The 13,604-nt window shown below is 56.8% G+C and overlaps 2 protein-coding genes and 2 non-coding genes across 7 annotated transcripts in view; all 4 read left to right on the top strand.

Annotated features, from left to right (window-relative positions):
• Positions 1-2,950: 2,950 nt before the first annotated feature.
• On the top strand, positions 2,951-8,897 carry ARL5C (ADP ribosylation factor like GTPase 5C). Of its 4 annotated transcripts, none has more exons than XM_037492349.2 (6): positions 2,951-3,030; positions 3,652-3,712; positions 4,813-4,960; positions 6,276-6,359; positions 6,833-6,984; positions 8,046-8,897. In XM_037492349.2, exons 1-6 carry the CDS (start codon positions 2,985-2,987, stop codon positions 8,092-8,094), a joined length of 540 nt encoding a protein of 179 aa, XP_037348246.1. In that variant the 5' UTR covers positions 2,951-2,984; the 3' UTR covers positions 8,095-8,897. The 4 variants fall into 4 exon arrangements, with proteins under 4 accessions (XP_037348246.1, XP_054544858.1, XP_037348245.1 ...); XM_054688883.1 differs by having other exon boundaries at positions 6,258-6,359; XM_037492348.2 differs by lacking the exon at positions 8,046-8,897 and having other exon boundaries at positions 6,833-8,028.
• Positions 8,898-9,519: 622 nt separating this feature from the next.
• TRNAC-GCA (transfer RNA cysteine (anticodon GCA)) lies at positions 9,520-9,591 on the top strand. Its single transcript has one exon. It is a non-coding gene; the product is annotated as a tRNA-Cys (tRNA).
• A 683-nt stretch (positions 9,592-10,274) lies between these two features.
• On the top strand, positions 10,275-10,346 carry TRNAC-GCA (transfer RNA cysteine (anticodon GCA)). The gene has a single exon. It is a non-coding gene; the product is annotated as a tRNA-Cys (tRNA).
• A 2,001-nt stretch (positions 10,347-12,347) lies between these two features.
• PLXDC1 (plexin domain containing 1) overlaps positions 12,348-13,604 on the top strand; it is a 55,221-nt gene continuing 53,964 nt past the window's right edge. Inside the window, exon 1 of the mRNA XM_037494295.2 lies at positions 12,348-12,444. Coding sequence (XP_037350192.1) covers positions 12,369-12,444 — 76 coding nt within the window. The 5' untranslated portion in view covers positions 12,348-12,368. The remainder of the gene's footprint in view (positions 12,445-13,604) is intronic.

The following is a 13,604-nucleotide window of genomic DNA, read 5'->3' as shown; positions in this document are numbered from 1 at the left end:
CAAGTCAAGTGTTAATTCTCATGCCCCAGGATGCCTCAGTGTCTACAAGGGGAAGGAGGGCCAGGGAAAAGGAAACTTGTCTGGATATATTTCTGTCTCCCCACATGCCTTCTCCCTGAAATTGTCTTTGCCCAGAACTTGCAAGCAGAGACTTTTCGAGATGACTGGAGATACTGAGAGGTGGAGGGAGATTCTTATCTCTGGGTAACCACAGGCCTTCAACGGATGCATAGTTAGACCTTGGTGGCTGTCAACAAGTGCGGATTTCATCAACCACGAAGTCAGCTAGGGCCAGAGATTGGTGGTACTACCACAGTCACTGAGGAGGCGGGAACTGAGGCACTGAGGGCCCCTCCTACCTGGTACCCCTCATCCTCCCTAACAGTTTCTGTTTTTATCCCACAAAGAGCTGAGACCAGAGAAGCCTTGGTCCTAGTGTAGCTGAAGGCTTCCAGCATTAAGTGAGTTAAGCTGGGGCCATCATGGCTTGGGAGTGAGGGGGATGTTCCCATCCAGCAGCCTAGAGAAAAATCCTGTCTTAGCCCCAATAATCACAACCTCAGAGCAGTGTGCCTCGGCTCTCTTCCAAATCAGGCCTTCCCACCCTACTGTCTCTCAGGGTTCTTTGTTCTGTAAGCTCCATCAGCTCCAGACTGGGTCTGTTTTATCAATTTGGCATGTTTCCTCACTCATATTTGTCAAATAAGCTAATAAATGAATGAATGCACCCTAAGACCCAGGGCCTCATGGAGGAGACTGCACTTGCTCTTCTTGTCTATTTGCTGAATGTGCTCCAGCTAGTGGAGTGTCACTTTCAATTCTGTAATTGGTGATGGGGGTGCGGGGCAGGATGCACTGAGAGGTTCCTTCTCCTCGTCTGTCCCCCAGAAACAGATGGTAAAAAGGCTTAAAGCATTCCTGCTTCCTCCAGCACCCTTCTGTGTCCCCGTCCTACCGCACCTGCTCCTTTCCTAGGGCCCACAAAACTCTGGTTGTCGATTCTCCTTCCTTCTGACTCTAGGTGCCAAGCTAGGTGGGAGCGGGGAGAATTCTGTACTTAGGGAACTGCTTTCCCTTCTTTCTCTGCTTTCCCAACACACTTCCCAGTCTTCCTCAATCCTCTTTTGTTTTTTTTTTTTTAAAGATTTTATTTATTTATACATACAAGAACTGGGGTACAGGCCAGAGTTGTGGGGGGTGAGCGGGTACACCAGAGACAGAGTGGGGAACAGAACAGGCAGACTGACTGAAATGCACTGCTGAGGGGAGCAGCGGGTGAGACAGGAGAGGTCTGCTGCGCCATGTGGGTTGCTTCCTGGCCGGGGATCGAACTCGTGCCGCAGTGGCTGTGGCGAACTTCATAGGTTGCGTCTTAACCCCTTGCACCACCAGGGAGGCCCTTCCTCAATCCTCTTTAACTTGTACTTATCCCTTGTTTTAATACTTTTACATCATTTCTCAAACTGTAGCTTACTCATTGTATTTCAGTCCAGTTGCAACACACTCCTACCAAGTACCAAGTGCCAGGCACTGGACCTGGCCCAGAGTGGGCAGATGTGGTGAACAAGACATGATCCCACCTCCTGAGCTCACTGGTGATTGGAGGAAACAGACCTGCCGGTCAACAACTTCAGTGTAGGGACAAGCCCCACTCCCTTGACTGGAGACCACAGGAGACCCAGGACAGAGCTTGGGAAGTAAACGGCTTTCATGGCAGGCAGCTACGTGGTTTCGGGAATTCTCCTTCCTCAGAAGTCAAGGGCATTTAGGTGGAGGAAATGCAGATGCAGAAGCACAGTGGGATAGAGCTGGGCCCATGTGGGCAAGGACCAGTGGATGCGGAACCCAGGAGACAAACCTGCAAAGGCAGGTGGGGGCTGTTCATGGAAATTCTTGAATGTCAGGCGAGGAAACAGCTGAGGCCAGTGGATGCTGGGAAACCAGTTAAGGTTGAGCTGTGCTAAAGATGGTTGATGGGGCGGTGAGGATGCCCTGGGTAAATGGTAGGCAGTTCAAGGGTTGATCCTTTAGTGGAGGGGAGCACACATGGGCTCCAGGGGGGCAGTGGGGTGGAAGAGGCAGGCTCTCCTGTGTGATGACTGGCGTCTCTTAACCACCCCCTCGGCCTGGGGTTCGTCTGCCTCTCCTACTTCCCTTTTCATTTTCTGTGTTTTCCCCAGTTGAAGCAAAGAAGGAAATTCACAAACCACAACAGGCTCCCCGTCCTGTCTCCCCACCCCATGCCCTTGTCCAGATTCTCCTCTGCTGCCTGAGATCGGGACCTGCTGTACGTTCTCTGGCTGAGCCAGCTCTCCTTGCTCCACGCCTGTTTCTGGTGCCCACCCTCGGGAGCCAAGGAGCTGTTTCTGAGCCGCCCATTTGCCAGTGACTGCTAGACGCAGCACAACTTTGCTCCCAGAAGTTGCCTGTTACCCAGGGACCCGCAAAAGGAGGGCGTGCCTTCTCCCAGGGAGCTCACTTTGACAGAGTTCAGACTCTGTGAAACAACTAGAGATGGGTTGTCTAGGGTATTTCCCCAGCTCAGAGAGGACCCTGAGCCATCTGCTCACACAGCTGCCAGGTACAACGGTAGGTCTCACTTTTTGCTTCAGTCTAGTGCCCCAGACAAGGCACCGGAAGAAGGGGAAGCTGGGATGGGATTGTGGGTCCCTGTGCTCAGTATCCTGGATTTGCAGTGGGGGACCAGGTGCCCAGAGAACTCTGAAATGTTCTCAGGTTAATGGGGAATACGGGAGTCTGGATGCCATTTCCTGTGCCTCTCTGGACAGGCAGCTTGCTGTCATCTTAGGGCCCAGGAGGGGCCAGCGATCTCAGGGGGTTCCCAGCCTTTGGTGACAAGTGGGGCCTCGTGACCTCATTGGCAAAACTTGCCCGATCCTCCCCGGGGCGGGGCTCCGAGCCTCGGGTCAGACCCCGGTGGGCGAGGGCCGCGGAGTCCCTGCCTCTGCCGGGCCGGGCCCGCCATGGGCCATCTGATTGCTAAGCTAATGGGCGTCTTCGTGAAACAGGGTAAGGGGCGCACAGATTTTCCAAGAGGCCGCTTTAATCCTCCTCTCTCCTGGGCTCCCCTGATCTGGAGTCGTCGGGGCAGAGGCGCTGAGGCGGGGGACCTCGGGCTTGGGGGGTCCTGCCTGCGCGCTCCTCGCCTGCTCCGCGGCCTCCCCGGCCCCCTCCCGAGGGCCCCGCGAGTGGCGCGTCTCAGTGCGCCCCCGGGCCGGGGGCTGAGCGAGTCTCCTTCCTCCTGCTAAAGCCGCCATCCGTTCCCCGCGACTGTGACTTGGCGCTCTGCTCGCTCTGCTCTTTGCCCGCCCTGCTCTGGCTTGGCCGGCACCGCGCGCCTGAGCCCCTTGGCACTTTCACTTTTCTGGAAATGGGGAGCGGGGCGGAGGGGCTCTGCGCTGGTTTTCACTCTTGCGAAATGATGCAGGTGTCGGGCCCGAGGGAAGGAAGCCTGTCCTGCTGGTATTGTGTGTGTGTTGGTGGCGTAGGGTGGGGTGGGGTGGGGTGGGGAGCAGAGGTCCCCCAGCCTGCTGGGGACACTTGCCTCCTTCCGGGGAGGCCTGGTGGGGCACACGGTCCCTCGGTCATCGGCTTTGGCCCTGACCTTGTCCTTCCCTCGGATGCCCCCAGAGCACAAAGTTATCATCGTGGGCCTGGACAATGCGGGGAAGACCACCATCCTCTACCAGCTGTAAGTGCCTCTCAGGTGGGGGAAGTGTGTGTATTTGGGGGGGGGGCGGAGGGACTGGGCTTCCGACCAGACCGACAAGCATTTGACCCATCACCGGAGCCCTTTCTTGGGTTCCCGGGTTTCCCCGCAGTGAGGAGAGAGAGTGGGGTGCGGGTGTGACCTTCGCTCTGCCCCGCGGCCCCGCGGCCTGGCCCTGGAGACCTGCGCGGCGCGGGGACCCCCTCTCCTCGCGCCGTGCACCCCCGGCAGCGCCAAAGCGGTGGCTGGCTGGACGCCTCTTCTTCCTGCTCTTCGCTGCCCCTCGTGGCAGGTCTTCCCTTCTAACTCCTGCACCCCGCTTTGTCTCTTCATTTTCTCCCCCTTTCTTCAAACCCAAAGGCGAGGGCCCAGCTGTGGGTCCGGCTGGGTGGGTCGCAGCTGGCTCGGCAGAGGCAGGCACGCGGGCGAGGCACCTCCCTCCCAGCCTCCCTGAGGTTCACTCTGCGCCTCGCTCTCCTGTTTTGGAGCCTCCAGACCATTAGGACAGACTCCCTCCTGAAGAAGTAATGTGTGTAACTAGCTTCATTTTTTTCTTTTTAATTAGAAAAAAAAAAAGAAAAAATATCGCACAATGCAAGAGTAAGTTTCCCTCTCACTCCTTGCTCCTAGCTGTACTCCCCAGGCCTTTACATTCCTGACATGTGACATGTACATTGTGGTTTGTGTCGCTTTAAACAAAATACCTATGCAATGGCCTTTTTTCCTAATCCCTTTTTCCCTAATCCCTTCCTACTCAAAGTGTGGTCCTGGGACCGGCAGCACTGGCATTATCTGGAGACATTGTAGAAAGGCAAATACTTTGGGCCCCAACCACTGAAACTGCATTTTAATGCAACCCCCAGGTGACTCAACTGCAGATTCAAGCTGGGGAGACTGCTCTACCCACAGTAGAGCCAGGGCAGGACTTGGTCTCCTTTCCTCACTCCCCTGTGCCCAGCAGATGCTCAGGGAACTTGGACTGAGTTGTTCTGAGTTAGAGTCAGCCTTTTGGGAGCAGCCTGACTTAGGAGCAGAGCTGGCAATGGACTGAGATGAATTCTTCGCACACTCTCCTTCCCCAGCCTGATGAACGAGGTGGTCCATACAAATCCCACCATCGGCAGCAACGTGGAGGAGATTGTCCTGCAGAAGACCCATTTCCTCATGTGGGACCTAGGGGGGCAGGAAACCCTGCGCTCTGCCTGGACTGCGTATTACTCCAACACGGAGGTGAGGAGGCACTTGGCCTGGAGGGGCCTCCAAGGCAGCGGGTGTGACATTAGCCAGTTACTTAACCTCTCTGAGTCTTCCACTTGTGAGGTGGAGCTCCATCATGACCTCCCTTGGTGGTGGTAAAATTAAAAAATAAAACAACAGTAATTGTATATGTGTCAAATATTACAGCCAGCACAGTGCCTGATAACATTTTTGAATACTCGCTGGCCTCTTTCTGATGGACACAATGGTTGGGTAGGTCCTTCATCGCCTTGGGGCTTACTTTCCCACTCTGGCAGTGGTAGAATTCAGTGCTTTAAGGGCCTCCCTGGTGGCGCAAGGGGTTAAGGCGCAGCCTATGAAGCTGTCCGCAGCCACTGTAGCATAAGTTCGATCCCCTGGCCAGGGAGCTGCCCACATGGCACAGCAGACCTCTCCTGACTAGCCCGCTGCTCCTCTCAGCAGTGTACTTCAGTTGGTCTGCCTGTTCTGTTCCCCACTCTGTCTCTGGTGAGTCCTCTCACCACCACCCCTACACCTCTGGCCTGTGCCCCAGCTCTTGTATGCACAAATAAATTTTTTTTTAAGATTTTTTTTTTTATAGAGGCATGTTTTTATTTATTTGTTTGTTTGTTTTTTTGTTTATACAAGCACTGGGTACAGTCAGAAGCGCGGGAGGGTGAGAGAATTCACCAGAGCCAGAGCGGGGAGCAGAGCAGGCAGAAGGACCGAAGTACACTGCTGAGGGGAGCAGTGGGCGGCAGGAGAGGTCTGCGTGCCATGTGGGACCCTCCTCTGGTGACCAGGGAGCAGCCGGGGATCGAACCGGCGCTGCAGAGGCTGCAGGCAGCTTCGCAACCCAGCGCTCAACCGCTGCGCCACCGGGGAGGCCCAATAAATCTTTTAAAAAAAAAGTCAATTAAAAAAAAAAAAAAAGAATTCAGTGCTTTAATTCCTGGAGTCAGACAGAGCTAAGTTCAAATTCCAGCATTGCCACCCACCAGCTGTGTGGTTGAGGGCAAGCTTAGTCATCTCACTGAACCTCAGTCTCCTCATTTGTGAAATGGGGATCAATATGGCTCCACTTCACATGGTTATGGAGCTATGCCCTGGTGCTAAGCATTGCTTCTGGCAACAAGCAGAGTCTGTGCTTGTACCCAGGTGGGGGCGGGGGGGAAGGGAGCTAGAGCATTGAGATCTTGAGATGGGACAGTGGTTTTCTGGGGAGCTTACTTATGGGCAGTGCAGAGGCCAGTGGGGAAGCACTGGGGCAGGAGACCCCTTCACCAAAGAGAAAGCCCATCACTCACAGTTGCCCTCTGCCGGCCAGTTCATCATCCTTGTGATTGACAGCACCGACCGGGAGCGACTGCTGACCACTCGGGAGGAGCTCTATAAGATGCTGTCCCATGAGGTAAGCCCCTGGGGGTCAGGAGGGCCCAGTGTACTAGCCGTGTGACCTCAGCCTACTCCCTCAACCTCTCTGAGCTTCATCCTTGATGCCCCAATCTCTGAAAGCCTCTCTCTCATTAGTGTGGACCAGGCTAGTTTATCCCAGATGAAGGACAATGATGCCCTCAGCACAATTGAGCCCAGAGTTGCTTGGTTCAGGTCCTAACTCTACCTCCTACTTATTGTGGGGATCCTGGGCAAGTCACTGCATCTCTATGCCTCGGTTTCCACAAGTATAAAATGAGGGAGATCAACAAACTCCCACCACCTGGCATTCTCGAGACACCCCTGGGCTGGTTGGGAGGCATCTTGCAGCTATGGTGTTAGTTGCTGTGGCTGCTGCTGTTGCAGGCCAGTCAGGGAGGACTCACGGGATTATGAGAAGGGAGGCTGGGCCCCGGCAGGCTGATCAGGACTGGGATCCTCTGTCCACAGGCCCTGCGAGATGCTTCTGTCCTGATCTTTGCCAACAAGCAAGATATGAAGGACTCTATGACCACTGTGGAAATCTCCCAATTCCTTACCCTCAGTAACATCAAAGACCACCCTTGGCACATACAGGGTTGCTGTGCCCTCACCGGAGAAGGGTTAGTGGCTGCCCTACCTGGGCCTACCTGGGCTCGCTCCAACCAATGGACAACTGACCACCAGAACCTTTTCCTGTCAGCATCTGGCTCACAGATCCTGAGTCAAGTAACTTGAGCACCTCCCACAGCTGAGGTGCTGTGGGTAAGCGGTGAGCAAGGCAGAGTTCTTGCTGTCAAAGGGAAGACAAAGTCCTTACTCTAGTGGGGAGAGAGGTGACAATCCACTGAAATCCCAACCCCAACATTTGAGGTGGTGTAACTGGAAGACTGGAGCTCAGACTATCTGTCATCATCAAACGCCAATAGGGACGGGAATTGAATCTTTAAGGTGCACATTACTCAGACAGCCACCAATCTGGAAGATGGAGGGTTAACATCCTAAAGGAACTGCCTTAGCATTTCATTTCCAGTTGGTTTTTTATAGTGAGTGGAACAAAGGCAGTTCAGCAGCAAGCAGGCCCACACTGCTGCCAGGAGCTTGTGACGTCCAGCCCAAGGAACCACCCATTTATGGCAGTGACCTTGCCACCCCCTGGCTCAGGAAGATCCCTCATCCCCCAACCCACAGTCAGTTCAATTCAACCAGTATTTCCTAAGTAGTCCCGCTCCCCATGCTGAGTCAGGTGATGCTGACGTGACCAACACCCCACACTGGCTCACAGTCTAATGGGGGAACTTGCTATGAAGCCTCAGGACTTTGGAGTCACCCTGGCACTGCCCCCAGTGATGGAGACGGTGAAAGGGGGCATCACAGCCTTGCCCAGAGACACTGCTAAGGTGTGTCCTCTGATTCCCAGAGGCTAATGCACCCTTCCTTTGTAACCTTTGTCACAGCAGCGCAATTGTATGCCCTACTGGGTGTTTCTGTTTTTCCACCAGTATCTCCAGCCCCTGGCACAGTGCCCAATGCATTGTATGCATCCACCTGTTTATATTTGTTGGTTGAAAGATTGGATGTAAGTTAGGTCTCCTTCTCAGTCTGCTGGGGACTGGGCCCAGGGTCTTGAAGACCATCATCCTCTTGGGATATGCTGAACCTTGCTGTTCCTCCCTCCCTGCAGGCTGCCGGCCGGGCTACAGTGGCTGCAATCTCAGGCCACTGCCAGCTGACATGAGGCCAAGCAGAAACTTTGGGGACTTTGCATGGATCACGTTGGTGGAATGCTCAAGTGACTTACCTTCCTAAGGTTCTCTGGAGGGCGCAGGGGCAGCTATGGACAGTGAGCTTGCCAGCATCCACTTAGCCCCCCACTGAGAAACTGACACACCTGGAATTGCTGCAGACAGGACAACAGAAAGGACTGTCCCTCACTCCGTGGAAGCAGGTGTTCTTGGAGACACTAGGGAAGCTGTTGCAATGTTGTGGGATTAGGAAGTAGAGCCCACTCCCTCCAGCCCTCAACCTCTCTGTAGGACAAATGGGGGGGGGGGCAGAGTAAGAGACTCCTGGGATTGCTCTTAATTTCCTAGAACCCTACCTCCACCTTCCTTACCACAGCTCCCTTCACCCCTCATTCCATTTTCTTGCCCCTCTTTCATCTTTATTCCATATTTTGCCTTTAGGCAAAGAAGATTCCAGAAATCTGGTGGGCTCAGGGATAAGAGGGCAGAGTCAAGAACTGGATGGCAAGAGAGAGGAGTGACATTCCAGAGGGGAATGTCCATGGCCTGCAGGGGCTCCTTTCCCTCCCCTTCTGGTACCCTGGGAGATGCTGGCTCTGACTACAGCTTCTGAGTGTTAGTCCCTCCATCCTTGGCCTGCAGTGGGATCCCTCTCCTCCCAAATGGCCCAGATACCTAAAAGTTCTTCTTCACTGTGTGTCTTTTTGTAATGATTTTCCTCTCACGATGTATTCAGATTTTTCATAAATGTAATAAATGCCATTAAATAAATAGCATTAATAAATGCCATTAAAAACTGCTCACTTGTTATTTTTCCTTGCGCCTTCTGCCAGGCTCCTTCTGCCTGGCTTTGGTTTTTGTACAAAGCTCTGAGGCTAGGGGAAAATCTGCTTTGGCAATGGAGGGTTGGGGGCTTCCAGTCCATTTGGCTGGGAACTAGCTTTTTAGTCCTGGGCTCTGCCTGGCTAGCCATGACTGGGAGACTCTGGGCTCTGTTGGGCCTGTGGGAGAGATACTGACTCCATGGAGTAGGAACCCTAGAGGTTGGAAAAGCCCAGGAATTCTCTCTAGATGGAAAAGAAGATGGGCTGGAAACCCAGGCTGCCCATCTGGTATATAGGGAACAGTGCTCTTACCCCACAAAACCTGGGAGGTTCTGAGGTCTCCTTCACAAGGCAAGCAATGGGCCTCTCTAGAAACAGATACAGAGGGTTTAGAAATCCTTAATGCTGTGGTTGTCCCCAGGTGTGATTGTGGAGGAAGAACCCAGGAATTCTACCCGTGCCCACTCAGCTTCTGTATTCTTCCCATCAAATTATTCAGGCACAATTTACAAATAATGTAGTGAGGGAAATTTGATAGCAGTTCCTTATTTCATAGAAATTTATTCTAATGGAAAACACTTCTCGTGTTGGGGGTATAGCTCAGTGGTAGAGCATTTGACTGCAGATCAAGAGGTCCCCGGTTCAAATCCGGGTGCCCCCTCGCGCACCGGGTTTTTCCTGTTTTCTTGTTCCACTCGCCCACCTCTGAACCCCCTTGCGAACTGGAGTGTGGACGGGTCTTTGGCCCTCGCCAACCTCTTTTGCGGTCGAGTGGGCATGGAGACCCGGGCCCTGCCTGGCCCTGCGCTCAGCGTGTGTATGTGCAAGCGAGGGTCAGGAGCTCCGGGTCGATCGGTTGGTAGGCGGTGTGGACGGCTGGTCACTGCACGGCGCAGGCAGGAGCACCACCAGGTCGGCCCAGCCCGTCAGTGAACCCCAGCGGTTGCTTTCAGGGAGGGAGGCTGAATTTCCAAGGATGGAGGTCGGAGAAGCTCGCGTGGACGCGTGGTGTGGAGACTGGGGAGCCGAGACTCCGTGAGAGGCTCCGGCGGGGGCGGGGGATGGTGGAGGGTGGAGGATCCCAGCCTAGAAGGGGACCCCGCCCCCGAAGGGAGGCTCGACAGGCTTCCACGCCCACATCCCACGTTGCATTTTGCTGACAATAGCGATTGAAATATTTAGCTCAGAGCTTGAGAAACAAGCTGCTCCCCGACGAATAATCTCCTGAGGTTTAGATTCTCTTTATTTCTGGTAAACCGTGGATCTCACGTCTTCAAGTAGGCCTGTCACCGCGCCTGCGCGGCAATGACAGTAAAAGACTATCAGCCGACGCTCCCCGGCAGAGGGGGTATAGCTCAGTGGTAGAGCATTTGACTGCAGATCAAGAGGTCCCCGGTTCAAATCCGGGTGCCCCCTGGGTCTCGTTTTGGTGGGGCCCAATTTCTTTTCTTTATTTTTTGTTTCATATTTTTTCTTCCCTAATTTTATGTTAGGTTTCCTTTTGCCACCTCTCTTTCGGGCGACTTGAGGAAGGGCGAAAGAGCGCAAGAAAGTAGGGAATTCTGCAGCCGTGACTCAAAATGTGGTGGCCGGACCAGCACCACCACCTGCATGCAAACGTGTTAGAAATGTCTGTTCTCAGTTGCACCCCAGAACTACTGAATTAGAAACTTGGGGTAGTGCCCAGGAATATGTGTTTTAATAAGCGCTCCAGGTGACTGGTGGACGCTCGAGTTCTAGACTGACGTACCTAAACTGTACACGTCATTGTCTTCTGATGTTTTCAATTTGCGATTTCAGCCCGAACCCTACAAAGTGACAGCCCGCAGGGCACCTCCAACGGGGTCGAAGAGATGGGGCCGCGGCTGGAAATCCGTCCTGGGCGCCCGCACCCAGACCTTCTGCGGGGCGCGCCGGGTAGGTGCGGGGAAGCCCGAACCCCCCAAACGAGAGCGGCGGTGCACCCCGTGGCCACTTGGGGGCAACAGGAGCCGCCCTGAGAGCAGCAGCTGATTTGATCCTGTTTGAGAGTCGACAAAACTGGGATTTAAATTAGACACCGAGAAGAACTTACAGACAGGCCTTGCCTTATCCCAAGGGAAAGGACTAGCGGGTTGAGGGCTGGCCCGGGTAGTTTCTGGGACCCTGGAGCGTGAGGAGGGAGGAGCCGGGACCCTGAGAGATCTGAGAATCTTTAGTTCCTGTTTCTTGTCAGGTCCCCTCTTGGGACTGAGCGCCAGAAACCCTCCTTGTTCAGCCCACACTGTGCCTTCCCCTATCCCCACGCAAATCCCTACTCCTGGGGTCCCCCCAGGGCGCTCAGCTCTCCAGCCCCCTCACCCCTCACTCGCTCACCCTCCAGAGCTCCAGCTCCTTGCCGTCGCCCCAAGTAGGTCAGGGGAGGGGAGCGGCACCTCCGGCCCTGACCTGATTCCCTGACGTCTATTAAATCTCTTCAATTGAGGGTATTTTTATTCTGTCCTGGAAGAAAAAAAAAGATGTTCTCTCCCCAGAGTCTGGTACAAGATGGGGTGAGACGTCTCCTGGATCTGGGCCGGCTTTGAAGAGTGACTGGGTTGGCCCCCGGGCAGGCCCCGGGCCCCCAGGGAGGGGGGGTCCTCCCTTGCCTTCTGTGGTGGGGGCAGGTCCGGGCTATTTCAAAGAAGGGGTGAGCCAGGCACCCCTGTCTGCTGGGCTGGAGGGCACGGCAGTGCTGGAAATGGGGGGTGGCGCGACGAAGTGGAGTGGAGGCTTGGGGTGGGGGTGGGACCCGGAGCCTTCTCTGCGGCGGAGAGAAGCGGGGGGTCTCGGCCGCAAGGGGAAACGCCTGGGGCGAGGGGACCGGGAGTCAGAAACCGCCCAACTCCGAGGAACAAACCCAGAAAGCGGAGAAGCCTGGGGCAGCCGGGCGTGGGGCGCAGGGCAGCACCCAGGGCCCGGAGCGGCGTCTGGTCCCCGGCCCCCCTCTGCGGCGTCCCCGCGGGGAGGAGGGAGCCGGGGCTGGAGCCGAGGTGCGGGGCAGCTGCTGCTCCGGGCGGCCCTCCAGCGCCGGGTCCCGCGCCCGGTCCCCGATCCCGCCCCGCCCCCCGACGGGGAGCGGCGGCGGAGCTGTCGGGGAGCGGGCGGGAGGCGGGGAGCGCCGGGGAAGCCTCGGGGAGAGCGCGGAGCGCCGCGCCCCCCGCCCCGCCCCCTCCCCGGCCGCGCTCCGAGGCCGCCGCGCTGCTCGCCGCCCGCAGGCACCCGCGAAGCTGCCCGGCTCCCGCCGCCGCGCCCCTCGCCGCCCGCCCGCGCCCCTCGCCGCCCGCCCGCGCCCCTCGCCGCCCGCGCGCGCCCCTCGCCGCCCGCCGGGCCCCCGCCCACGCCGGCCCCCTCCCCTGCCCGGCCCCCTCCCTCGCCCGGCCCGGCTGCAGGGGCCGGGGGCGGGTCCTGGCCGCCACCATGCGGGGCGAGCTCTGGCTCCTCGTGCTGGCGCTCGGGGAGGCGGCCCGGGCGCTCGGGCCCCAGTCCGGAGCAGGTAGGACGGGCGGGAGTTGGCCCAGGTGGGCGCGGGGCGCTGGGGGGCCGGCAGGCAGGCGGGGGTGGGGGCCGCACCGATGGGCCGGCGGGGTGCGGGATTGCCCGCGGGAGGTCAGGAGCCTGCGGGCTGTGGCAGGTGGACAGACACCCCACTTTGCTAAACACATGCGGCGTGTGCGTGCTCCGACCTCACCTTCCTCCTGGAAGGACACGGGAGGGACCCCGGGAGAGGGGTTCCAAACGGCGATGGGCTGTCGCCCCCAAGGCGACGGCGGGAGTCTTAGGGACCCTGGTCACACCCGGACAGCCGGAATTCCGACGAGGTGGGAGCTCCTGCCCCGGGCTTGCCTCCTTTTTCTCTTCCCTGCCTCCATCCCCAAGCTGACCCGGGTGGGGGCAGCCAGAGGGTTGCTGGAGACTCAGCTTCTCTCCCCTGCAAGGGCAGTGGCGCCCGCCGCCTTCCTCTCCCTGTTTGGCACCTGGAGAGAGGCTTGGGCACAGGAGAAGCAACTTGCTGTCCCCTATCCCCAGCCCCAGGACCCCCGTCACCTGCTCTGCGCCACCCTGGTGGCCTGTGACCTTTAAGGGGTCTGGCCCAGAGGGGCTCCTATCCCTCTACACCTTTCCCACCTAGAAGTCCTTTCTAAGGTCTGCCTAGAGTCCCTTTTGTCACTTTACAGTCCCCTCTCTCCTCATGCACCCAGACTTTCTCTGGGCTTGGGGAGGTGGGCAATTTGCAGGCAAATCTCTTGACAGAAGAACTGGGAAGATGCAGCTCCACGCCTCACTGGCACGGATGCCCCTTGGCTGGCAGGAGTGGTGTGGAGGGTTGGCAATGGGAGGCTATGTCTCAGCCTGTGCTGGCATCAGGCATAGCTCCAGTGCTCTTGACTTTGCTGGTGGCAGTGTGGAGCAGGAGGGAAGGGAAGGGTGCTGGTGGAGGAGATGTGGGCAGAGGGCAGTGTTCACTGACGTGGCAAGAGGAGGCTTCTGGTGCCAGACCACCCGTTTTTAGGGCGACCCCACAGAGTGGCCAGAGACTTGGCTTCTAGTGCCAGCATTTCACTTGCTGTGTGACCTTGAGCAAGTTACTTACCCTCTCTGTGCCTGTTTCCTCACTTACACAGTGAGGCTGGGAGCCAAATCTTTGACTCGTGA

This window comes from Talpa occidentalis, unplaced genomic scaffold (assembly GCF_014898055.3).
Source record: "Talpa occidentalis isolate TD23 unplaced genomic scaffold, MPIMG_talOcc4v2.1 talOcc4.7, whole genome shotgun sequence".
Taxonomy (NCBI): Eukaryota; Metazoa; Chordata; class Mammalia; order Eulipotyphla; family Talpidae; genus Talpa; species Talpa occidentalis.
The sequence above is the reverse complement of the archived record's forward strand: the minus strand, read 5'-3'. Positions and strand labels throughout refer to the sequence as shown.

Bases quoted from the DNA above. Each gene is read 5' to 3' on its own strand.
- ARL5C (XM_054688882.1), top strand. From the start codon at position 2,985: ATGGGCCATCTGATTGCTAAGCTAATGGGCGTCTTCGTGAAACAGG. The intron at 4,961-6,257 runs GTGAGGAGGCAC...CATCACTCACAG, and splicing joins CGTATTACTCCAACACGGAG to TTGCCCTCTGCCGGCCAGTT. The intron at 6,360-6,832 runs GTAAGCCCCTGG...CTCTGTCCACAG, and splicing joins ATAAGATGCTGTCCCATGAG to GCCCTGCGAGATGCTTCTGT.